Genomic DNA, 26,800 nt, shown 5'->3' with positions numbered 1-26,800 from the left:
CAGCCCGAGAGGTAGCCCATTTTCTTCTGCACCACTTCATTCTTCGACACGGCGCCCCTCGCGAGCTACTGAGTGATAGAGGTCGTGTCTTTCTTTCCGAAGTAGTCCAAGAGCTCCTGTCGTCTTTTAAATCGATACATCGGGCTACAACTGCGTACCACCCACAAACAAACGGCCTCACGGAGCGCTTCAACCGTACGCTTGGGGACATGCTCGCAATGTATGTTACATCTGAATCGGGAAGCTCCAACTGGGGCCAGGTACTGCCATTCGTAACGTTCGCGTACAACACTGCCACCCAAGCAACAACTGGGTTTTCGCCCTTCTTTCTCTTATATGGTCGTGAACCATCTTGTACTCTGGACACAATTTTGCCATACCATCCAGATACCTCTGAGTACAGTGCTTTGTCAGATATTGCACAGAAGGCCGAGGAATGCCGTCAGCTAGCTCGCACGTTTACCTCTAACACTCAAGGCTATCGCAAAGATCAGCATGATACCGATACCCCTGCTCCCACGTTCCTGGCCGACAGCTACGTTTGGCTATGCGTTCCTGCCACCAACAAACTAGACACCAAATACCACGGACCTTATCGCGTCTTGGAACGCACATCCCCTGTGAACTATGTCATCGAGCCAGTCACCCCTTCTTCCGACCACCGCCGTCGCGGCCGCGAGGTTGTCCACGTTAGCCGCCTCAAGCCATATTACAACCCTCTGGTCGTCTCTTCTCCCTGAGTCGCCAGGATGGCGACTTCTTCACGCGGGGGAAATGTAAAGAAGACAAAGAACAGAAAACGCTGCGGCAAATGGCTTATTGGAGCTCTCGAAAAAACTTGTGCAGCCCACTGAAATCTGACTTCCTCTTGTCAAATTCCAACTTGCTGCCATTTTTTTTTCTTTTTTTTAAGGTACTGAAAATCGATTGCAGTTTTCTCCGCTTGAATATTAAAGTACCCCAAGGGGCGAATGCCCATGCTAATTTTACATACCGAACGTCATCACTGCAAAAGGCCTTGTAATAAATAGGTGCGGCGACAGCCTAGTCGAACATTCGCATTTTGTTCTGTATGCAAAAAATGGCGCCGCCTTGTGTGGACCGTACGCGTTTCCACCACGTTGGGGGACCGGCACCGCAGGTAGTAGAGGATTAGCGACGCGCAAGTTGGCATTTTCGGCGGATAAGGCACCCATATACTGCTCTGTACATCGCTGTACACAAAATTATCTCAAGCATAACCAGTAAATAAAATGATGGTGCTAGCGTCGTGCACTCTTTTTATTTTTTGGTGCGAAGCCGCTTGCGGTCGTTCACTACTTTTCGAGGGGTAATAAGTAGCTCGCAGAAGAAGTTATATCCTATGTAAAAGGCGCGAAAGTAAACTGTTTGGTTTTATTGTATTTTTCAAGGGTCACTTATGCCTGCTAGAGGTTATAGTGCACTTCATCCGTCAGGTAGTAGTTTCTCACGTGTGATTAGTTTTGCACCTGCGGCTCAACATCATGTGCCCCATTTTGTATACTTAACGTTCACTTCGCAGTTAGGCAAATCATGCATTTTTTCGTTTGCGAAGTGTCACAAGCGAACGTATCTACAAGGCACCTTCATATACCCACTAGGGTCAGTAAGTAGCGTGCGCGGTATAAGGCGCTTAAATTCGTCATCTACCGCTCGTGGTAGGCCGAATCTTCGCTTATTTTGCGAAGATCGATTTTTTCAAGCGAAATTGTCCACGCGATGGTGTGTACTCCCCGGCCACATTGGCGGACATGGTTGGTTCGTCACTCGGCTGCACGCCTGCTATCGTGCTGCGTAAAAATTCGAGCAGCAACTGAATATGATGTCGTTTTTATTTATTATTATTTTTTGTTTTGTTTTGTTTTGCCAGCAGCGGACAGCTACGGATTAATTTTGACCACCTAGCGAGCTTCAACGTGCACCGAATGCTCGGTACAAGGGCGTTTTCTTTTCACAGCTCCATTAAAAAACGGCCGCCATGGCCAATATCGAGCCTTCTTCCTTTTGAGCAGCTTTAGACACTTTATCAATCAACAAGTTTCCCCAAGGGGTACTCGTCGTCATGTGGCGTCGCCCATGAAATGCGGACGTGCAGACCTGACGATACGCTCAATGATATGATCGCCGACGCGAAGAGAAAACAAACGAGCAGAGCTCACAATTGAAGGTCAATCAGAGTTTAACAGATCAAAACGAAAATATATTTTTGCAAAGCTCAGTTCCGGGTATTTGACGTCGACGGGCTGGCATATGACACCGGTGTTAATTCTTCACTGCCGGTGCTTCTCAGAGTGCGTTCTCGATGCACAAGGTATCTGTGAAGCCGCTTAAAAATGGTCCTCAGATCACTCATTGTTCATTAGTGTTCAACCTCAAACATTAAACGATCGCCAACCATAAAAAGCCACTCACACTTACTTTCTGCACTAAGCAATCCGGTGACCGTTAAAACCCGACATTCATTCATTCATTCATTCATTCATTCATTCATTCATTCATTCATTCATTCATTCATTCATTCATTCATTCATTCATTCATTCATTCATTCATTCATTCATTCATTCATAAATATCCACAAGGATGACCTAAGGCCTATGGGGAAAGTGGGTGGGTTAGGTGAAGGTGAGGGCTCCGGACACCTAAAAAAAATCATGCAGGCCACCAAGTTTTGCACTAGTGCAAAACTTGGTAGCCCTCTACGCACCTCTTTTGCAAGAGGTGCGTAGAGGGCGCACAGGTTCGCCGTGCCAGGACAGGTACAGATCAGGTGGGGAAAATCAACAGACTAAGCAAATCAGTTAGAGCGGCTGATCTTGGTTCGCCGCTATCGACTCAGTATGTCCAGTTTATACGCCGCACCGTCTCGCGCCTTGTGAGCGAGAACTTAATTGCGCTGTGCGAAAAAGGCCAGAACTCAGAGGAGTAATGTTCCGCAACAAACCTCTCCACTCATATTTAAGGTGTGTGATGACACAATCAGGTACTTTGATGGGGTGTGAGAACAATAAGCATGGTCAGAGCTGGGCGCGTATTCCGAGTTGGCGTCGTTATCGAAGTGTCGCTATCTTACGTGACCTTGAGCCATCTGATTGGTCGAAACGCCAGAACATGATGTTGTCACCTCTTCCGGTTCCGTAGTGGCAACACCCGGTTTTGGCGTTTCGACCAATCAGATGACTCGAGGTCACGTGAGATAGCGACACTTCGATAACGACGCAAACTCTGAATACGCGCCCTGGACAGGGCTTACACCACAGTAAGCATGTTTAGAAGCATTTTTGCATACAATGTGTAGGTTATGCAACCAAGGTATTACCAGTTACCAGGTATGAACGTTTTCTAATGAGAAATATATTTCTCTGCCCAATTTCGAGACATTCTTCTTCCTTTTTCTTTCATTATTTCTTTATTGGTTCTGGGATCGACACTGAGGAAGTTTTCCACTCATTTCCTATCGTTTCAAACTTCTGAAGCATTTCTGATTGGATTTCTCAGCATTAAATTATATTTATTAAGCCAGGTTTTTCACCTGAAAATTCTAGTCAGGACTTCCAATTTTTTTTTTAAATCCGCGTTTTGATATTTTCGATTGAAAAGCAGTGAATCAGTGGTTTTTATCTTTGTGATTGACACACGTGGTCCATTACCGCTCACCTTGCTTCACTGTCTAGCACCGACGTTTAGAACCACAAATATAACTTGGTGAAATTACGCAGACCTTTGTTTTCGTTGCATGTTCTTCGTACAGTAGAAGCAGCAAATATACGTCCATGTTGTCTACATTTCGCCGCTTGCGCAGTTTTGGACGCTACGGGCAAGTTCCCGTCAGGCATCTTGGAGGGTACCACTGGTGACCTGGGCGCCTATGACGAATGCCTAGCCACAAGACTCGAAACCCCTGAAGGGGCCGAATCGGCTTCCTTCTCGCGAGGCCAGTACTGCAGTGTGTTTCTCAAACCCAAGCAGACCCAAGCCATGGACAGGCTTATCACCCATCTTACACGGTACTCGGTAATCAAGGTGAGAGCATGGACAACGCGTGTCTAAATAAGAAGAGCATTTTTATTCTAAGAACTGGTACGCGAGTTGGTCTGACATATCTAGTGAAGCAGCGCAACGGCACAAGGCCAGAGGAAGAAAGGGACAAAACACAGCGCTGATTTTGTCCCTTTCTTCCTCTGGCCTTGTGCCGTTGCGCTGCTTCACTAGATATTTTTATTCTGTGCTGGCTTAATTCGAAATTTCTGTTTAGTCACACTCTGCCCAAAGTGCAGCTTTTGAAAGCTTCAACTATAGACCGTTTTCGCGGCGAGGAGGAAAAGCCTGAAATCGGAACGCGCTGCGCGGCTCCTCCTGTCTGGTATGTGGGGACGCGGGGATAGCAGTGGGGGTGGCAGGGCATTCTACGGAGAAAGAGCACACGTTGCAGTCTTTTGCACACAGGGTGTCTTGAATAGCCGCAAAGTATATAAGCCGATTAGCTAATGTGAGCGATGTGCTTTCTTTCCCTGTTCTTTCTTCTTCCGCCCCTTTCTTTCCTTCATTTCCTTGATCGTTTCATTTCCGCCGGCCGCAGTTTAGCTGCTAAGAGCTGTCGCGGTTAGCACAATCTTTTTTTTTTTTACTCAGTTGCTTGCATTAACAAAAAAAAAATAATAACAACCAAAAGGAGATGATTAACAGAAGATAAAAGATTAATAGCGGTGGTATGCACGTGTGTCGCTCTACACTGTTCCACTTGCAACTCACTCAATTGGGCTAAGACGAGCAGCTTCTGAATTTCATGCCCCAATCGAAAATGTTTAGCTTTGGCAGCCTTTCGTGCGAGTTCTGAACACTGTGTTTGTCGAGTAAGGACCGGGAAAACTGAATACCCGTGCAACAACGGCAGTCTTTGGGCAACAAGCGGATGATATTCCTTGCGGCAAACATTTACGAGATGCTGCCAGGTAAAGAAGAACTATTTCGATTCAGTCACCTGAGGTTAATGCAAGTATGAAAGAACCTGTCCCACTTGAAGACAACGATGTACTAATAAATTGGTTGTTAACTTATTTATTGAAACAGCGCTACAATATTTTTCTTTAAACACGCATCTCGTTAGATTTTGCTGCCGATAATAAAGGGGAATATGATCATATAGGAATAGCAGCGATTACTTGCAGTAAGCAAACCTTGCGACGAGAAATGGACTATATAATTGTTGACAAAAGCAACTTTTGATGAGGTCATTATGGGACATAATTTAAGGTCACTATTTCATAGGTATCAATTGTCCATTTTATCTTTTATTTGGATGTCAGCATGACGGCAGCGTCAGACAAACGCAACTAACGCCCAGTCAGAGAAATTGCAGGATAGCAGCTTCCGTCATTGACAAGTCATCGCCACTCCCCGCACATACCGGCAAACAGGTGGTGAGTCATGTAGGCAATGCTGAAATCCGATTGCCTGGTAGTGGACGCTTGAACACCCTGCCTGATTGTCTCCCAACAAAAGTAGCCAGGGTAGATTAAATGGATCCGAAATGGATAATGGATACTTAAGAACAGAACCCCAGTGGAGGTGTGGGAACTTCCGCAGTAGCCGCTCAAGCAGTAAAGAGTGTATGAATGATCGGCTGACCCAACAAATGTAGCGCGATTAGCATTGCTCCTAAACGTGACATGAAACGGCTACATTCGCTTTCATTTTTTCCTCAAATTGTTACGGTAAGCCGTCTCTAGAAATATTTTAAGAATAAAAAGTAGATCGAAAGCTGGCCTCGCGGCCAGTGGTGCGCCGCCGCCTCTCTGTGCCACATCAAAGGTACACACTAATTGTAATCAGGCTTGCAGCCTTCCGCCAACCTGATCAGGAGCATAATTTTTTGTCATATTTCTAACCGAATAGCTTCGCTGCTACTGAAAATTTTTTTCTTTCAGCTAGGTACTTTCAGAAAGCAAAACATTGCATGCGAAAGCTCCAAAATGCCGATTTGCGCTACTTGTCGCCTGTTCCGCGGATGGGACCCCACATACCAGCATGGCGGTTGTTCACAACTCGGCAGCTAGATGGCGCCACATACACAAAATGCAGCGCCTATAATAAAACGGTCTATAGGCGTACAATAGGGCTCCCAGTAAAGTAGAAACACCAAATTTCAAGTGCTTCTTCTCTATATTACGTGATGGGCAGATTAGAAAACTTGAAAACCGCGTAGACTGCTCGAAAAAGCGGTAAATTATTTATGAGTGAAACCTGTCATGTTGTTTCCGTTTTGACTGCCGAGCGACACTGTGAAGTCATAGACAATTTTAGGTGGGATGAGGTATACCAGACCTGGACTATGGTCGCTGCTTTGTTGATTTCAATTAGCACCAAATCTTACCGAAGCCTGCCCAACAGTTAGAATCACAAAAGGTTATTAAGCCGCAATTACATACCAGTTCTTTTTTCCACAACTAACGTGTCATATGGTCTGCCCCTTTCTGTGACATCACAACCGTCTTTCAGCGGCCGAAGTCGAGACCAAAACTGGACCAGAAAAAGTATGGACCAGAATAAGTATTTTATAAATACTTTACCTGACGTAGGCCCTCCAGGAAAGCATCACGAAGAGTTCCAAAAAGTTGTTGATTGCATCTGCAACTACACACAAGGTTGCGGTATCATCTTCGCAGACCTACTCTCCTGGTTCTTTAAAGAACGCGAACTCGAGGAAGACCTCAAAAGGTGAAATTCAGGTCCGGAGGTATGGACCAGAATAAGTATTTTATAAATACTTTACCTGACGTAGGCCCTCCAGGAAAGCATCACGAAGAGTTCCAAAAAGTTGTTGATTGCATCTGCAACTACGCACAAGGTTGCGGTATCATCTTCGCAGACCTACACTCCTGGTTCTTTAAAGAACGCGAACTCGAGGAAGACCTCGAAAGGTGAAATTCAGGTCCGGAAAACTTTCTTGAGGGTGGCCCAATCTATCAATGCAACTTTCTGCGCATTATTGGCGTAAACGTCCCGAAAGATGTCCCAGGGACTCCATCACTCGCTAAATTCGAGCTACCGTTACTCAGTGGCACACTAATTATCCCACGCGGCCAGCAGAAGGCACGGTGTTAAAGAATAAGGTACCGTCCGCATCACACAGGGTCTTATTATACGCCACACAACATATGTAAGGTAGGTAGAAAAACTGAACGCTGTCATCGTCAAGTCCCCAAAATCGTCATTGGTACAACCGAATGCGTCTTTGCGCAATGTCTGCTCCCCCTGCGCCTTCACATTACATAGGAGGAGCTTGCCGAGGTGCACAAAGTCATCCAGTTTAGATCTAGCAGAAGCGGTGCGTGCAATCCTCAAGAAACTGGGGTACAGAAAAATGGCAGATTCAAAATGCACCAGCAGCGCATTCTAGGTGACATCTGCGCATACATACATTTAGAACCCATCTCGTGAAATTTCTATCCTACTTACCACAAAGACCAGCTAGGGGCTGGCAAGAGTTCGAGCCGTAACAAAAGTGCACGGAACAAACCCCAACACCAAATAGACAGATTCAGCGAGATACACAGAAAGATACGGTCAATTTTCGGTGTCATGAATTCCACCTTTTCGGAAAAGGCTTGCAAGCGCTTCAACAAATGACACTACTGGAAGTGTCTCAGCCCTCTCGACGTGCTAGGAACATGTTTTAATACTCACTTATTCAAAACCCGCGCGCAGAAACTGCCAAAGACAGCTTTTCACCGTAACACTTTAAATCCTTCGCCGTACTGCATCCCGTCACCTCTCAGGTGGTTACATTAGATGAAATTCAGGCACACCTGCCTGGCAGAAAATGAAGTTTCCAATTCCCAACCTGAAGATACGCTAACAGTACCCTATGTCAGAGTGATTTAGGAGAAACCGGGAGGTCCACAAGAAATGTACAGACAACATGCAATACAGATTTGATAGAACATATGCTTTACCTCACCCGGAACTAACAGAAGAAGAAACAGTCACCCTCCGAAAAATACAAACCAGCAGTCACGTCGACGGGACCCACCTCACTGTACGGGATCATGCTCGCCATCTATACAAGGCACATTTTGTAAAGCACTGAACGCCCTAGAGTGGAGATGCAAGGGAAATACCAAACCAAAGAGCAGTGCACGGAAGGCCGAGTTGTCAAGTCCCAGCCTAGAACGACAGCGTGGTCTGGTGGGCAGGCCTTGGGAGATGACCGAGGTGTACGGATTCTTGGACTGAGAAGGCATTCACCTAGGGTGAAGACTTTTCGTCTACTCTAAATAAACGTTTATATATCTGCTTTAGGTGAATTCTATGTTTGGTTTGGTTTGGTTTGTGGGGTTTAACGTCCCAAAGCAGCCCAGGCTATGAGAGACGCCGTAGTGGAGGACTCCGGAAATTTCGACCACCTGGGGTTCTTTAACGTGCACTGACATCGCACAGCACACGGGCGCCTTGCTTTTCGCCTCCATCGAAAAGCTGCCGCCGAGTTGCGACTCGTGTATGCTTTTTTCTTGCGTCATTAAAAAAAAAATGTCACTCAAAATTTTGGTGTCTCTACTTTTCTGACAAACTTCTTGTTTCGAATCAATTTTTGAACACTTTTTAGTTCGTATTCCACTGAGGGTCAGCTCGCTTGCTGCGCTACGAGGCGAGGGGTGCAAAGTGTTTACATGAAGTGAGTAAATAGGACGAACCTTGAAGTGGACAATATCCCATGGTGCCGCTTTTGCAGAAACGTTTCAACCTGACCACAGTGCGCAAGGCCATCAAGAAGGGCAGGATACGCGGCCTCCGCTTCGGCATATGCGTTCCTTCCGCCTGCTCACCCGGAGAAGTGGAGGCCATCCTGGGATCACGTAATCCAGCGTCTCGATTTCTTAGGCGATTGCAGAAGTTTCTCAGCAGTTTGTGCCTGCACCCGAGCCACGATAACTCAATTGCAGACCGAGCGAAGCTTGCAATAGTCCGTGCCACCTTCGTGTGGAAGATGTAATTGCACTTCTCAGGCGTCAAACGCTCGCCTTGACTATGAGAGTGTGTGGCGTCTTCCACAGTTAGCACGTATACTGCAGTGATTGTAGTGCTCGTTTGCAACGGTAAAGGCTCTTTTGTGTATAACGCTTTTACTTCGTTGCTAAAACGGCCCACTAAACCGGTTTCTTATTTTGAACTAACATTGACGATGTAAGCTTCTGGTGGGATTCGCTTTGCGATTATTGCGGTGGTCATTGTTCCACCGTAGCGACTACTGTTATAACTAAATGTGACAGCTTAAGTGAGAGCTGGAGGCTAAGCGCGGGAAGATATTACAACAGAAACATTGAAAACAAGACAGGACACAAAATTTATGCACCAACTAGCCTGCAAGAATGTTCTGGCAAATTAAGGGAGAGGTATGTGACTTATGACAGAGCTACGCCGCCATGCACACAAACACCTACAACGGTCAACAGCGGTGGTTACCGTACGTTTCGAGGATGATGTCTCCAGTCGCCACGGTAGGAAGTATTTTCGACCGGAGGATGGTAAGTGGTCATTTAAGTGCCTCTCGTAATTCTTCTTTTTAGTATTACTCAATCCTAAATGCCATGCTTTATGCATGGGGAGATTTGAGGTGAAAGGGTCTATGTTGTGCATTTGTGGCACGAGGTACACTCGAAGGTGCGGTAGCCGTCGCCTCGGTTCAGTAGTTTCCAAAATGAGTATTGGCGGCACAAGTGTGATGAGCACTGTCGTCGGCACTCTCCACAATGATCACGTGACTCCCCGAACTTAATGGCGTATCTTGCGCAGTTACCCAGCTCATCAGCGTGTCTTCAGCAGTGGCAAGCTGCCGAACAGATGAGAAGGACGAGCTGAATGGCACTCAGGTTGCTTTCATGTAGGTATACGATTCACGTGCCTGCATCGTACATTGCGCCCCAATTTTCACACCAACTGAAATGCTTCAGTGTGACTCAGTGATATATCCGAGGTTCCTACGGATGTTTTTGCTCCTCTGCACGGGGCTTGTAGACAGAGAGGGGAGGGGGCAAGGTAGTTGGTGAGGAAGGTATGATAAAAAAAACTTTGGAAGGGTTACGAGGAGGCATGAGTGTTTCGGTCCTATTTCTGAAATAAAACTAGAGCAAGAGATGTTGGCGGAGAGGAGGTTTTGTTCGGTTGATTCCGTGTGTTTGGACTGTATAAGCCATTGTACAATATTCGCACTACGTAGGCATTTTCTATTCGTTTTTGTGCTATTCAATCTTTCAGAGTTATATATGCCACTTTAGCGTTCCTCGTGCTTGTGGGAACGGCAGTCGACGTGATATCAAGGGGGAACAGAGAGGAGCCAGCGCTGCTTCAAAAAGACCGGGAAACAGGTAAGGCATACGCCATAAGCAACCATGCGTAGCAGGTCATGGAGGCTTACGGGTTGCCGCTGAATTGGCCTTCTTTTGCTTGTAGATTAATCTGTACAGCTCATCCACTGTAACTGCAGGCATTTACCGGAACTCAGCAAAAGTTTGTTTGACGGCAGAGAGGGAAGTAGAAGAATTAATTCTTGAGAAATCTAAATTAAATTTAACAAAGGTTGAAAGGAAGCCTCAGTGTGTCCTGTCGAAATGTAGATGAGCCCACTGCAGCTTACCCTCGACCTTCGCTCGTTTTGCTTCATGTTTGTTTGAGGCAGCTGTTTTAGAGAGAAAATAAAGATGAAAGAAACCGAAGACTGATTAAAAAGGTCTCATATGCACCGGCTTTAGAAACTAGAAGGTATCAATGTTCCTTTGTTGTTTCTTAATACGGTGTTTCCTACTATGTGCAGCACATTGGACAGATACATTTAAAACGTTTTCGGCTGTAAGCAATACGGAATCATTGCTGAAGGAGACGCTGCCCGAGCACGACTGCCTGAAGTGCCTGAATGGAATGCGTTTCATCACCGCGCTTTGGGTCATCCTAGGCCACAGCTACAACATTCTGGACCCGCACATACTAGGTGCGTCTACATTTGACTTCTCTCCAAACGACCCACACGTAGGTCCAAAGCCAATGCTAACGTGTGTAGAGTGTTATAGCGGTTCTGCTCACTGTACATGTATGACGCGTTAATTCACTGCTTTCTACAGACCGATTTTAATTGGATAGCGTGCCGCCAGTGCAGGCGTTCTGCTCGTCACGTGAAAATCAGACACAAATTAAGAACAGTAAAAACTTTACGGAAACCCGCGGGGTCGGACAAGATTCCTTCACAGTGTGAGGCAAGCACGTAACCACTCCGCCACAGAGCCCCTTTTTTTAGCATGTTATTTATTACACTGAAACAATGTCCTATGTACATGAAGCATGTACATTGAGTTAGAGAAGAGCATAGAATCAACACGATACGCAGTATAGGATGCACAGAGTCCACAAAACAGAACCGCATTGCTTCTCTCCGAATAAAAATGGACGTAATGTATGCATTGCCTTATGGCTATCAGCTAAAGTTTAGATGCGTCATTAGGAAGAATCTAATTATGGAAGTAGTAGTTAAGCGAGTAGCAAAGAACATTTCCGCTTTGCTTACCTGCGATACGGCGCTCACTGGAAAATTCCTTTAATTTTACGGCGCTGCCGCAACAGATGGCGCGAGCAGCCGCCCCATTCAGCCTTATACATTCGTCCATCGTCTTCAAAGCATTGGGGTTTAAAAATAGCGGAGAAAACACAGACTACAGGTTTTAAGCGGGAAGAAATATCCAAATTAGATTGGTGGTTAAAATCAAGGCAGGAGTGAAGTTTCACCCTGCGCTAAATCTAAAAAAAAAAAAAAATGGAGTAGTGTGTCTTGAGAAGTGCGTCATTGTGAGGCTGAAGAGCATGAGAAAGCGATGCGAACGGGGCACAGTAACGCTATTGCGTGGAAATCTTAAATGTGAAACTTAAACGTCCTCCATTTTGTTTTGTTCGGGATATTTGCCACTGGGCACACTGGGAGAAAGTTAGAAGGAGTGTACGCCAGTCTCGCTTAAAAATTGCAAAATTTCCGAATAAAACAGTTATCCAATGTCCGCTTCCAGTAGTCGCATTCAAGGTCCCACCGCAGGCATCCTTTCCTAAGGAAGTGCAGTTTTTCAGAAGTCGTAGGTGGGCAAGTCCACAACCAGTCTTTCACATCACACAGTTCCGATGAAGCACCACAATGAAGGCATCGGACAGTCACTTGCGACCATTTGTTACTCCACCGATGACGCACACGAGGGGTCAGAGCCCGAATCCTACGCACGGATACCTCCAAATCCTAAGTGAGATTACTGGGTAGAGGGTACGAACATGAAGGAAACAGAGCGCGCTAAGCTTGTTTCTCGAAAAAAATGGGATAGAAACGGAGCTTTGTAAGAACCACGACGTAGAAGTAGTTGTAAGATCGGAGCTTTGTATACGAGAACAAAGAACCGAACCAAGTAGCGTCCCGCTCCTTTTCTTGATTCTTGAAGGGTCCGTATAAGGGGATTATGCCCGAATGAATGCGCCACCACCACCATATTGGAGGATCACCTTCATTTCGGAGACGCGTTAGAAATGTTTAATAAAAAATGAAAGCCTGTTTTTTTTTTTTCGAACACTGCCATAAAAGTCAGAATAAAATTAATAGCAAATCTGTTGAAATATTCTCCTGTGTACTACGATTATTGATTAAACTTCAATCGCACTTTTTAACCGATATCACGCGTCACATGAAAGATGGGTCATATTTCACACAGCCGTCACCTCCGCATTCTAGCTAGGGCCAATCGACGCTGGCCGAAGAGGACATGTTAAATCACTAGACCCTTCCCGAGTACAGAGTGGATGGCCAACTATTACTCTAAAGTTTAAACTAAACTTAATTTTCTTCTTTCGTCTCATCGGAGCATTGTAGCTGTATCTCGACTCGATCACACTCAGCGAGTACCCCTACAAAAACTTCCTATTCAAGCTTCCTTCCTACGCGCAACATTGCTTCGTCTAGGCAGTCGACGTCTAGACACGGAACTACACTTTGGCGCGGCGTAGTACACGTATACGTAGTCTTGAAACTATGGCGCAGTTCGGGCGAAGACGCAACGCGCCACTCCACGTGGTTTGGCTAGCCGTTTCTGAAATCATCATGTCGGCTATGTTGCTTGAATGTTGTGTAAGAGTCGAGCCTCCACGACTTGTGATCGGATAACATCGCTGGTTTCTCACTTGTCTCTCTTCTCTGATTAGGTAGAGCCCTCGGAATCTTCGAGATGACGAACGAGTTTTTCTTCTGCATTATTGCAAACGCTTACCCAAGCGTCGAAACCTTTTTTGTCATCAGGTGAGGATTATGTCGCCCATGTAAGATATATATTTATTCAGCGTGCTTATCACTGATCGCTATTAGTGTTGCCAGAATATTTTAGGAGATTAGTTATGCTGTTACTGTTGTTGGTGCATTAAGCCGCTTATCTACCTTGACGCATGTGGCTCTTTCAGCGGCTTCCTTTTAGTGTACCAGATGTATCCCAAGCTGAAAGACGTTCGCTCCAGAATAATAGTCGTCTTGACAGCAGAAATAAGACGTTACATCAGGTTAGTCGCTCCTTTTCCTCTTTTGTTTTCGCTAAATACGTAGTTGAAACGTGCAGGTTTATGCAAAGAAAAATAATAAGGCGTATATCTGGCGTAAACTTGTGTGGTTCACCTCCTACGGCCTTCTACCTACCAAGAAAAACTAACAAATGCAAGAGGTATAGTCTAAAAGCACTTGCTGCTGGGCTAGTTGGTTTTGGTTCATATTTAAAATAGTTTAAGGCGCAAAAAACAGACAAACACAAAGGTAAGTGACAGGACGAAGCGCCAACTTCCAACTGGTTTTATTGCATGCAAGAAAAACGTACTTAAATAGTTTTGTAGTCACATGCGTAGGTGTCACCTAAAGCTCAGGAACGACCTGATAAGGCGCGCTCCAGGAATATCTTTTCACAGTTATATAAAACAATTGATGTGTCGCTTACGCACATGTCGCCTTTCTTTTTGATATAAAACGCTTCTATCAATTCCCTGGCATTCTTATCTTTGCTTTTGCCCAGAATGCGCACATCAGTGAAGCATGGCTCACAATTGCGGGACGGGCATTCATTAATGTGCTTAGTTATATGGGTGCCTTCCTTATTCTGTTGTACGTTTCTCTCATGTTCCCTCGTCCGCTCATTCAGGCACCTGCCTGTCTGACCTATGTAGGAGTGGCCGCAAGACAGGGGGATTTCATATACAACTCCTTCAGCACCGTTCATGAAATGTGCTGTTCATGAAATGTGCTGAAGGAGTTGTATATGAAATCCTGGAGCGCGCCTTATCAGGTCGTTCCTGAGCTTTAGGTGACATCTACGCATGTGACTACAAAACTATTTAGGTACGTTTTTCTTGCATGCAATAAAATCAGTTGGAAGTTGGCGCTTCGTCCTGTCACTTACCTTTGTGTTTGTTTTTGCGCCTTAAACTATTTTAAAAAATGCAAGAGGGCTGACCGCGAAAGGTCATTGCAATAGGTCGGTTCCAATGGTTGAAAGGAATTCTTCAAGGAGTATTTGTTACTACGTTCTTGAATTACTGCTCAGGGCTGAGAAAGTAGTAAGTGGATCGAACCCGCGGCTTCCTGCGCGTCACCCCATAGGGGATGAATTTTGGAACTATTTTTACGACTGGGAGCTCCCCGTCTGTGATGTCAAATGCTGATAACTACGTAACGATGTCGACAGCTGAAGGCGCGATTAACCGTGACAGTGAAGGAAAATAGGAAAATAGTGAAGGAAAAAACCTTTCGTAGCATGTCTAAAAAAAAGCGCAAAAAAAAAATGGTTGAGGTTGTGTGGGGGTAAAAGAGGTTCAGGTAATGATCGCCTGTTCTTCTCTGTTAACTTCGTTAGTGGAACCTCGAGCTATCCTGTCAGCCGCCTCATTGCAAGCCACTATATGGCGAAACATGCAAACCCGAACACTACCAAACCCAACCCGACACAATAAGATTTGGCCCATGCAATACCCAACAACTGCATGTCCGGCCTGCGGAGAGACATCCTCCACATGGTTTGGAACTGCCCCGAACAACGTAAATCATACGGTTTAGAGAAAATTAGCCATCAACAGTGGAAGGCGAAGCTGGCTCACACAGAGCTCCCCCTTCAGCGCCAGCTGATCGGTCAGGCCTGGAGGGCCGTATTCGCCAATGGTTTCCCGGACCTAAGAGACCCGCCCGCGTAATTATTTGTATAGATAAAGTTTATTCTCTCTCTCTCTCTCTATCTAGCTATCTCTCTTTGTTAGTAGAGTCAGGGACAAAAGTTTGAGAGACGTTAGATCGTGGAAAAATACTTATTTCTGGGCAAACATGGGAAATTAAATCTGCTGAATCACGAGGGGACATGCACGGCCCATTTAGAGAAAAAGACCTCAGGAAAAACTAGCGAGGCAAGGCAGAAAAAATTGCTTTTCTACAAATTCACATCCCGCAAACTTTTGTCCCTGATTATATATGTTAGTTTACGCCGCACCTGGGCATATTGGGGTGTAAGCACGGCTGAACTGATAGTGAACTACTTATGCGCAATGCGGCCAGCCGTGTGTGACATGCCGACCACGTGTTACAAACATCCTTATGTAGGAGTGGTGTCACGATCAGAGTGTCTCATTTCGGGGTAGTTCTTCCGACTATAATATTTGCCGAAATGGAAATGCTGATGTCATGCTGCAGCAACACCTTATTTGTAGTAAACTGTTGCGATGTCTGGACCGCAGGCTGACGATACCTACAGCACTCTTGTTGGGCGTGGTGTTTCTGCTGCCGGCGTTGGTGCGAGGTCCCGCCGCCGACCAATGGCTTCCGGTGAAGGTGGCCAACTGCTACAGGAGCTGGCCCGCAGTGCTCCTACACTACAACAACTGGCTCACGCATGCCCGCATCGTACGTGCCCCAGTGCCACTTCTTCGCTAGCTTGGTGCAACTGCGGGGCCGAAAGTACTGTCATTTAGGTTCCTCGGCGTAGAGAGTACACTTGAGGCTTGAGCTCGAAATCAAATGCTGCGCAGGAGGACTCTGCGTGCGCGTGCTCGGCAGTACCCAGCCTTTATGCATTCAAAGCGCCTGTCGAAAACCTATGCCAAGCTTCATAAGTACCTATAATTAGCGTAGTCGCGAGCGAACTGACTGCAATTGCTCAGCCTCTACAAGAAACTTCCAATGCTTTTGAGGCCGTGAAATTTCCACTATAAGTTTGGATGCAGCCAGCGTACCTAGCTACGGGAGCTGCTTCCCCCAATAGGGCATAGATCCGTTGCAGAAACCGCTGGCGCAGTTATACCAGGTTCCCAAATAAGGGTACCCAACCTTTTAAAAACGAACGAGAGCCCTATAGCCTCGTGTAACTAATAGAGCACCTTTGGAGAACCGCAGCCTGTTTTCCAGTATATCTTTTCTGCTTAAAGTTATTTAACTTCCAAGGGTGAATTAGGTATATTTTTTAACTATTCGCTACAGCAGAGAAAAGAATGTAAATCGAAAACTCTAGGTCGTCTTGAAGCACAGCTACTTAACCTGTTTGCACCAAAGTACCATTTAAATAAAGCGACTTTTTTATCGGCCTTACAAGATGACTCGCAAACACAAAAGCTACCACGTACTCAATCCCTCACAGCGGTTCTGCACTGCTCGGAAACGAAAATCCCTTTGCCCGAAGAGCGGTATCCGAAGGGGTGTTGCTCGTTCTGTCCGCATGAGGAAGGAAATGCGCAAGGTACACTCGTTAGCAGAAGTATTGTACAATATCCAGTTGATGCCGGAGTTCGGAAAAATGCATTGCAACGTCTGTAGCAACAGCTACCTGGGATCGAGACGATCGTGTCGGTGCCCCATTTCATCGACATGGGTGTGTCGCTGTCGCTGTACCTGTCGCTTTGGCTACATGGCATTTCTATTCAGGTTTACCGAGCTCCGCCCCCAGCTGTGTGTTGTATAAGCTCCTTTAGATCACGACTGTGCATGCGCCAGCAGCTCTCATGTGGCAGCTTCCTTTTAACGTCCCTCGATAGATCTGCATAAACGGTAAGCATGCATGGCGCAAATATTTCAGTCAGCTCTTTTTCAATGTCCCCTGAAACCTCCATATTCAAGTTTATTCTTGAGGCATCTAATTAAAATAAGGTTGTAATTAAATACAGTTTTTCTTTACTAATTATTTGAGTATGAAAAACGAAAACTTTTCACATAAGGTTGTGCGGCGACTTTCCAGAACACTCAGTTGGTTTCATCGGGATATGACACTGTCTTTTTTTAAAGCTTGTTTGCATTTAGCCAAACTTACATGTCCACAACTTCCATCGACTCACATGCATGGGGCCCTCGTGCAATACATGACTTACGAATAATCCTTTAGGGCTTTCGATAACTCTGGAAAGAAAGTATGCAATTTATACGCGGATGGCTTTTAAAGCAGAGGATGGGCATGCAACTTTAATTACAGAAAATATTTGTGCCTACTAATTTCCTTTCATAAAAAATGAAGGCGTGACTTGTCACGCCTTAATAATGCACAAGAAATGCCACCATAAAAAAAACCTATGTCAACCGGACAGTTATGCGTCTCTACAGCTTTCACTCTCCTGTCTGCGACGCAAATCTCAAAGGATGTTACTGCTGGACCGACTCTTGCGAATTCTCTGCGCAAATGCCTTCGGTGTTCGCGGCTTCTCGTCAAACGAAATCTTACCGATCAAGCGGCATAAGTTGACAGCGCGAGCGAAAAATTCGAAACGGTGTTATGGGTATGAGACCTATTTTGACTCTAATGCGTGCTGTTCTTCTGAGTCAGCTTAGTCAGAAATCTGTTTGCAATAAATCTTAGGCAACCAGGTGTGTCGCTTGAGTTAGTTATTCGAAAAATAATTAGTTTTGGTTTAGCTCTGGTTAACCCTAGTTGAATTTCGACGCGAGAGCGTAAGCTACCAGCCCACATATAAATGGGAAGGGCTCAGTGCTGCTGAACCGAATGAGGAGCGAAAAAATTACCTGCTGGTGACCGAGCATTCTTCGTCTTCTTCGTGGTCTTTGTCTTCGTCTTCTTCTTCTTCGTCTTCGTCTACTTCTTAGTCTTCGTTTTCTTCGCGGTTGTTCAAGGTGAAACATGGCCCTTCCCGGGACTACACGACGTGCCAAAACCTGGCGTAGTATTGCTATCGCAATAAAATTTCCCTCGAAGTCGGGTGCTTTAAAGGTCTTTGCATTTTATTTTTTATGCAGCTGATGCAGTTGTCAAACAAAGTTAAACAATTTACAATGAGTACTGTAACTCCCCGCGAAGGAGAACGTTTGCTGAACGTAGTGTTGGTTGTGGCTACATCCTTGCCTCAACTAGACACCTTATAGTAAAAACAGCAGCACTAAATGAAAAGCAGCAATGAATTATCCAAATCACAGCTAATACTGAATCTAAGCGTTTCCAGCTTTAACCCGGCATATGTACAATATCCGCGACGAATACCCGAAATGTATATAGACGAGCCATTTCGGTGATCACTTAATTCTGACGTAGGGGAGCCAAAACGCCAACATAACAAAATGAGTCGATGTTCGTCTTGTTTCCTATGCATATATACATGCCTCTCCTGCCAAATATAATTCCGACAAATCCTGGACTCTCCGTGTCACATCTGGGCCATGCTTTATAATTTTCTAAGTATGCCGAAAAAAATGTGTCTAACATATTGAAGCTGTTGCAGCTTGTGCTGTTCTGTGAATGTGAACTAAAATCTTAAATCGATGACAAGCATTTTATCTTCGCTTCCTGGAATAAAACTGAAGAAGCGGCAACGTGTAGTGGGCAGCTGTTCGTAGCCCTGAGTAAGTACTTCAGATGGCCGAGAACAGCATAACGGAAGCGCTTGTTTACATCAGCCATCAACTCATCAGTAAACAATTGCCTAAATGAACCGAAACGAACTGGGATTTCCACGCGTCCGCACGAATAAATAACCAGCGATGGCGCCTTGCCTTCCCATCTTGCAACAGTGTTCGGGCCACCTGTGGTACGTGGCGTGTGACATGCAGATATTCACCCTGGTCGCCATCCTCTGCGTCCTGCTGTCGATGTGAGTGGTGCGCGAGTTTTAACATACCTGTTTTGTGGAGTATTTCAACAGTTGTTTTCCGTTCACATATTACCTCATTTCCGTGTTCTTTTACTTCTCATTACGCTGCCAGCTATTGACACACAGGCTCTAAATTTCGGATAATTTAAATATGCAGGCTGTCCTTGAAATCGACAACCGCATAAATACGTTAGCTTCCTTTTGCATCTTACACTTTCTGGGGGTGGTGACAAAATATATCCATTTGCTTAAAGGCAGGTACATTGTGCGGGGAAGGCCCCTCATGGCAGCTGGGCCAAGTGCACCATCTGCCGCTGGTCTTCCATGCTAGAGCTGCTCATGGCGGCCTGTCACCATTTTAGGTAGGGATAACGGGCTGGCCACACGTCTAATAGTGGGAAACCCTAAGCGCTGGGATATCGGGCACAAGAAGGTCCATGTGTATTAACATCATTGTCTTGTACGGGTGATGCATCGCTTGCAGAGTCGCCAGGGTCGTGCACTCTCTTTATTCACCCACCCGATACTATGTTCACGAAAGGCTGGTGAAAATGGATCAAATTTAAGTATTGGAGTAGCAGCAACTAAGAAATATTGAGTCCAGAATAACCCCAAAACTAATTAGGGTAATTATCAGTCATATGTCACTCGTAAAGGAAAATGCTGTTAATGCTGTGACGCCTTTTGCTGTTAGAGATACATAAGTTGACATGGTCGTTGCCACTTCCGTCACCTAATTAAGGGCTGCATGTTTTAATTCCATATGTTGTTTTTTGTCTACTTATAGAAACACATGGTTGGGAATTGCTGCCATGGTATCGGTTTGCGTTGGCTGCAACGCCTTCATCGCGTACTTCACACACACGGCGGAGATTGGACCTTCGCGTGTCAGCTCGGGTGGAGACGTCTCGTGAGTGTCTCAAAAAAAAAAAAAAAAAAAAAAAACACGTTAACATGAAACATGCAAGCAAGGTTAGGGTTGTTGTTTCGAGAATCCATTGCTTCTACCCATGAACATCTCTGACAAGAAGAAAATACACCTTTCAGTCTGTCTAGACACCCTTTCCATGCTAAGTTACCACTTAATAAACATCTATCTTAGCCCTAATAAAAATCCCTCCTTCCACACTTCTCTTTTTACATTTCTTTTCCACAAACGTTTTCAATGTGCCGAAAGGAAGTCAGCAGTAAGGTTTCTAACGAATGTATTTCGTGGTCTTGTTCACAAACCTAGAGTCAGCTGTAGCGTAGGTATTATTCGATGTCAGAGCTCCTTTTTTTTACAGTATGAACTGTGCGGCTCCCTTTGCTTCTGACGAAATGTGGGTAGTAAACAGAGGGGCTTGTGACGATACACGTTTCATTAAATATGACCATCACTGAGACCGGCAGAATACACAGGGATGTTTATGCTTTCTTCGTTAGGACTGATCGAATAAATATTAGCAGTGGAATTGTTTTCACCTGAAAGATAATTATTAGAAAGTAGTAGAAAAACGACTACGTGCCACTGATACGAGCCCGCTACTTTCACACCTAAAGCGTTATGCTCTACCTACCAACTAAGGTATCAGAATGACTTTCAGATCTAATAGCAGGGGTATTATTTATGTTACATGTAACCTAACGTTTATAATGTTCACCAGCGCCACTCCTGACCTTAGCGGCGGTCATAGACACGTCCTGTAATACCGCAAGTATCATACCGAACGTGTTCACACTCGGCTGGCTTGCATAAGTACCGCCCAAAAAGAAGTTTTTACAACTGTCGCCTTAGCAGAATTAGTAGAGAATCGCAAGCAACATGCGGAGGTCATAGGTTTGAACCCCATCAATGGCATGTGGTTGGATTAAGATACAAAAGCAAAACTTATTTCTTGATGTTGTAAGTGTCGTATAAATATTGACTCGAGCGTACTGGTAGTTGTATGGCATTTGTATTGCATACGTAAGGGATCGTAACATTTATTGCGCAGACAAGAAGTTAATGTAAGCGATCGAATAGCTTTTGTCAGGAATGTCACCACGTCGCTGCTATTTCCAAAACATTAACTGCTGAGGGAATGTTCTCACGATGCAGCAAGATGATGCAGGCGCTGGACCTGATCCACCAACGGCCGTACCCTCACGTCGGCTCGTACGTCGTCGGAGCCCTGGCAGGATTCGCTTTTTTTCGCTTCAAGAATGCCCGTATCGGCAAGGTGAGTGCCTCGTAGCCTGTAGCGAGCGGAAATCTGGTGCTGTTGACTAAAACAAGCATACCTGAGCAAAGACGAGCGCTTAAACACAGAAAGAGCTGGACCAGGGTTTGTTATGCCCTAACGAGCCTCTGGCTACTTGCACCTCCGCTGAGGTTTATCTACAGTGCTTGGTAGAACAGTTGTGGGTTGGTTAAATTTTAGCCTAGATGCATCGAATTGTCTATAAATATTCGGCCCTCGTTGCGATCATCGCTGAACGAACGGTAGTGCGGTATTTTATGAAAACAGCTTCGATTTCGATCGTACTGCTACATGGCCATACGGCGATGCAGAAGACCTCCTGCAGTTTAGTTATATGGGCCTGCATACAGTGAAATAGTGAACAGCAAATGTACCATATTAGGATGCCGCAATGTTTGCACAACTAAGGAGACCAGGGCCCGCTTGCACAAAACAATCTTAAGACAGTCTTAGCTAAGTCCAGACTTAACTGGAGTCTAAAGAATAGGCCACTAGCATGGCCGCTTAAGACTGGAGTCAAGACTGGGCTTCAGTCCTGACTTGAATAAGTCGCTTGTATGATTACGACTCTAGTGCTGTCTTGGTTAAGACACAAGGACGCCAGGTGTCTAAGTAGAGAAATTAGGGAAATAGAGGGATGCGCTGGCACTGTCCCTGCTGTAAGATGTACACATTCCGTCAATTTTGCGTTGTGTAAAATCCGTGCCATTGCTTTTTGCTGCTTAAGATTGTGTTACGAGGAAAAATGTCCCAAGTGGTTGCTGAGGCCGTTCTGGGAAGCCACTCTGGTGAACATGAACCCGAAGCGTTCGACGTTCGGAACACGAGCCGTCTTAAATAAGCTTGGTCTTTCTAAAGACACCATTTAAGTCTGGACTTAGCTCGGACTTTATCGTGCAAGCCGGCCCAGGTATCAACGAATACTACACCGTAAAGATATGATCGTGATTTTTCGCTAACACCGACAACGCCGAATTTGTAGCTGAAGTGGATTGTGCAGGAGGTAAAATTTGCTCCAGGCGTGGGAGCAAAAGGGCACCTTCTCACGAACACGTACTTTCCACCACGACCCTAGGTGAACTTGGCGACAAAATATAACAATCCAAGATTTACACGCGTGTACAAATGTACACCCGGCCAATTCTTTTACAGTATCGCACGACCATTGACTGCCCGGCGTTGCTGCGCCAGAAGACGCAGGAGATGACAAGGCAAGCGAGGGCAAGGGCATGCCCACAAGTCCTGCTGCTGCAGTGAGCCTCCTCTGTTAGACTGTTCTGATTAGTATGGAACAACCCCAGCCTCGATCGGCTGGCATTTACTGGCGCCCCAAAAGTTGTTTTTACCCGTTGTATATAGTGCGAATATTAATATCTGTAATGAAGAACACATATTGGCAATAAACAACATAGGGTGCGCTATAATTATTTGTACTCGTTACTTTCGGAACAAATAACTGTCGAGGGCATTAAACAACGGGCCTTTAATAATTTCAAAATAAACTGCATGTAGACATCACCAGAAAATGGAACCAGCGAGAAGTGTAGTACTTCAAACTTTACTTGTTTGCACCACTCAAGGCCACAAGCATACATCGGATAGAACAAGCGCTCTCAGAACTGCGACACGAAACTCAATTCGAGGGGTTGCTTCCTACGGAACAGAACAGCCAAACAGATGACACATTGCTCGAGCAGCATGATTCCACTCCCAAGTATCTTTCTCTCTCCCGATTTCCGCTTGCTTCAGATCAGCGACTCTGCACCGAGCAGTCGATGGTCGCGCGGCTAATGTCAAGAAATACATGCGACTACAAGGAACACATGCGAGTTTTCGACAGCGCCGTTTCTATTCATGTGCCCAAGCAGCAAAGAAAGCAGCCTAGACAACGTGCTGGTAAAGCATATCAGCTGAGTCATCTGCGCCATATCCACGCTGTCTGCACGCGCTATCAGCCCAGAACGTGGGAAAGAGGACTTAATTGGTCAATTTCATTTTTGCCGCTAGAATTGGTCAAAGGCCAACCACGCACTCTAAGAAGAAGAGGGCGATTAAGGACAGTGTGTGGATTGTATAGCAATTGAACAGTACTGTAGATTTGCATAATGTTCAGAGCAGATGCCGCAGACAGTGTAAGCTCGAAGGGGATAAAGGTAGAATCGGGAGTACGTGTGCAACAAGTTTAGTTGTATTTTGCTAAGTATTTGGAATGATGGTGATAGTAAAGCTGGAGGGGGGAGGGCTGGGCTTGGAGCGCCTCCATTGCGGTTTCACAGTTGGCACATAGTGGAACGCCGTCTGCGCTGAATACATAGCTAGCGTCTGACACGCTTCTTTCTCGTGTCTATCGCGCTGCTTTTTTTTTTTTTTTGCTTAAAATGCTTTGCCAATTTGGCACATCTGTGCACAATGACTGACCATGCAGGCCTATACCTACACATGTCTGGACGGTGATTATTCAATTTCTATGTGCCTTTTTTTAACTTTTCTTTTGTTGCCATTCCCCCCCCCCCCCCCCCCGGGGTGGTGCTACAGGGACTGTAAGACACTTTGCTGTGTGCTTGCTTCAAGCGCGAGTTTTTCGAGTTTGATGGCGAGTGTGCAGCTCCTCTTCGTTATCTATTGTTACTAATTGATGCGGCCGCTGTTTATCGTTATAGCCGAGCTGCATTATTACCCTAATACAATTACTAATGGTACCACTATTCTTGTTTATAATAAGCCACCATTATTTATATCAGCGGCCGTTACATGTGAGCTGGACTGCATTTCTTGACTTTAACAACCTATTCCAAACAATATTACAAGCACATCCGCTGAAACGACGGACACATCGACAGCATCCTTTGTGCGATTTCTCAATATCAGCAAACTTGCCTGTGATACGCACTTATAGAAAATTTGTATTTGTTTATGCATGCAGATGGCGCAGCTTGCACTGTGGTCCTTCTCAGTGGCAGCCTGCCTGTACGGCGTTTTTGGCGCCTTCAAGTGGCAGAAGGGCGCGCCTCCCATAGGCGCTGACGTGGTCCTCTACAACGGAATGCACCGCACGCTGTTCGCCATGGGCGTCGCATGGGTCATCTACGCATGCGCGTCAGGAAATGCCGGTCAGAAATAAGTTTGTCCCCAAAAAGCAAATCAGATACGCCATGCCGAGGCTGCCTCCCAGCAGGCTGGCTCAGCAGCACGACAGAAAACATTTTCACTTTCACACGTTCTTGGTAGTAAACGATTGACGTACTGGTTAGAGAGGACAGACAAAAAAGAACAACTAACGAACAGCAAAATTTCTTGATTCCTCTAACATTCAATTGCAGCTGCTCAACGTTAACTGAAGTTAGGGCGACTGAGACAACGATGGCATTTTGCATGCGTTCCAACGCATTTTGTATGCGGTGTTACTGAGGCTTGTCTGGTATTAATGACAGGTCAGGTTATTGAGCACACCCGTGCTCATCTGAAGATCTTGAAGAAACTTGGAAACTACAAGTTAGGAGTTGGGCTAGCTATGCAATGAGCTTCCCTAATTACTCCACCGTAGATGCCCTTTAGATAAACGGAAATCAAATAAAGGTATACGATTCGCAATTCGCATCTCTGTAACGAGGCCCCTTTTAACAGGTGTTCGTCCGTAACTGGCGTTTAGTTCGTCAAGGTTGTGTCACTTTTCCCTGCTGTTTTCATCGACGCAGTTCTGGTGAACCGTTTCCTGGCTTGGGAAGCGTTCGTGCCGCTTGGCCGGCTCACCTTCTCAGTCTACCTCGTGCACTTCTTTGTACTGGTCGCTTCGCCTGGAATGACACGCGAGAGAATCTACATCGCCCACTGGTTTCTGGTGAGCCTAAATCACCGTTGATTGAACTTGCATTCGTGAATATAAAGAAAACTTCGTTACGAATTGGACCTCATGTGCACACGACGGACGAATATTTAACGAGATGTTAAAGTTGTTTCTCGACAGCTTAAAGTTTTATCGTTTCATGTGAGATTAGTTGCTGCACTTTTCTGTAATCTCAAAGAGGTCGATGAGGTAGCCTTTGGTTTTCTTTAAAAGCATATAGGTATAGATAGATGCATTTAACCGTTTCATTTGTGGCTAGTAGACAGTTTCCACCTACTATCGGACGCGTTATCGACGCAGTCCCTTCAGTGCATTGAAGAAAAGATTTCAAGCTGTACTATGCTGATACCTGCGCCTTTTGCGCTTATTCGTTAGCCATGCTGCTAAATTTGTGTAATAGATAATAAAGGAAGATATTTAGACATGATAGAAATAGTAGATAAGGGAAATGATAGAAGTTGATAATAGAGGGAGGGTAACAAATAAATATAATAGATAAAGTATAACAGAGGTTTATACAACGCTGGAGGAAGAGGAAGATTCTGGGAAGTGACCTTTATAACGAAGTCAACGATTTCTATTCTCTCAAGATTAGAAATCGTTCAATTTGTTATAAAGGTTACCTTATAGAACCTTCCTCTTCCTCCGCAACCGTTTTATTTCTTCGCGCCGCAAAAGTGACAGCTAGTACCCGATTTTAGCATGCCGCCTCAAAATTTGAAATATTTAGACGCGACTTCCTAAGGTTTCAGTAAGCATACACTCGGTCGAACAGAGAACGTTGTGGAACTTGCTCTTGTCTGAACCAATTTCGGTGGTGTAAAGGCGAAAATCAGTACGATACTCTACCTGCAGAAACAAAAGGTTACGATACGGCTTTTGCTGAATAACATCCGAGCCACTCCATTTCCACTAGCATTCTCCTCGCTCACCTGCAGGTTCGTGGATTTCTGGCCAATGCAGTGTTGAGCTACCTGTTCGGCTGGCTCTTCTACCTTGTCTGCGAGAAGCCCTTCTCAAACATGGAACGCTCCTGCTTCGCCCGCCTTCTGCACAAAAGCGACCACGCAGAGCCGCGCGGCGCGGATGAGTCGTGCTCGTCTTCCATGATTGCGCTCACCGCCAACAGGAAAAACGAACTCCTCGACGACGCGGTCGCGGCGAACAAGACGAAGATTAAAGGCCCGCCTGGCGGCGTCAACCCGGACTACGGAGGATGCTGCCGCGAAGCGAGTTAGGCAATGTAGTGCGAAATCAAATAGCTTCACACAATTGGTGGTACGTGCGACAAATATTTCTGGGGAAATACAAGTCTCGAGCCACCTCATCCAACCGCAAACAGATGAGCATGGTACAGATCGCCACCGTTAAAAATCATTGGCATAAGGGGCATTGCAGTGTACCCCAAATGGTGCATATATATGTGGAATAAACGCATTTTACCTGAGCACCACTTTTTTGACTGGTTTCGTCTGTGAAGAGAACTTTTTGGCTTTTAAAAGCCGTGGTCAAACCATATATTATATATATATATATATATATATATATATATATATATATATATATATATATATATATATATATATATATATATATATA

The 26,800-nt window shown here is 45.4% G+C and overlaps 1 protein-coding gene across 1 annotated transcript in view; it reads left to right on the top strand.

Moving 5' to 3' along the window:
- The window catches only part of LOC146195758 (nose resistant to fluoxetine protein 6-like), a 31,613-nt gene extending 5,174 nt beyond the window's left edge, over positions 1 to 26,439 (top strand). The window contains exons 2-15 of the mRNA XM_084596854.1: positions 3,822 to 4,042; positions 8,751 to 8,874; positions 9,812 to 9,899; positions 10,274 to 10,383; positions 10,830 to 11,003; positions 13,238 to 13,331; positions 13,490 to 13,585; positions 15,791 to 15,956; positions 19,056 to 19,135; positions 19,923 to 20,045; positions 21,216 to 21,336; positions 24,281 to 24,467; positions 25,053 to 25,195; positions 26,140 to 26,439. Of these exons, the coding sequence (XP_084452980.1) occupies positions 3,822 to 4,042; positions 8,751 to 8,874; positions 9,812 to 9,899; positions 10,274 to 10,383; positions 10,830 to 11,003; positions 13,238 to 13,331; positions 13,490 to 13,585; positions 15,791 to 15,956; positions 19,056 to 19,135; positions 19,923 to 20,045; positions 21,216 to 21,336; positions 24,281 to 24,467; positions 25,053 to 25,195; positions 26,140 to 26,439 (2,027 nt within the window). The remainder of the gene's footprint in view (positions 1 to 3,821; positions 4,043 to 8,750; positions 8,875 to 9,811; positions 9,900 to 10,273; positions 10,384 to 10,829; positions 11,004 to 13,237; positions 13,332 to 13,489; positions 13,586 to 15,790; positions 15,957 to 19,055; positions 19,136 to 19,922; positions 20,046 to 21,215; positions 21,337 to 24,280; positions 24,468 to 25,052; positions 25,196 to 26,139) is intronic.
- Positions 26,440 to 26,800: the final 361 nt, after the last annotated feature.

This window comes from Amblyomma maculatum, chromosome 3, assembly GCF_055883805.1.
Source record: "Amblyomma maculatum isolate TAMU_Amacu chromosome 3, ASM5588380v1, whole genome shotgun sequence".
Taxonomy (NCBI): Eukaryota; Metazoa; Arthropoda; class Arachnida; order Ixodida; family Ixodidae; genus Amblyomma; species Amblyomma maculatum.
The sequence above is the reverse complement of the archived record's forward strand: the minus strand, read 5'-3'. Positions and strand labels throughout refer to the sequence as shown.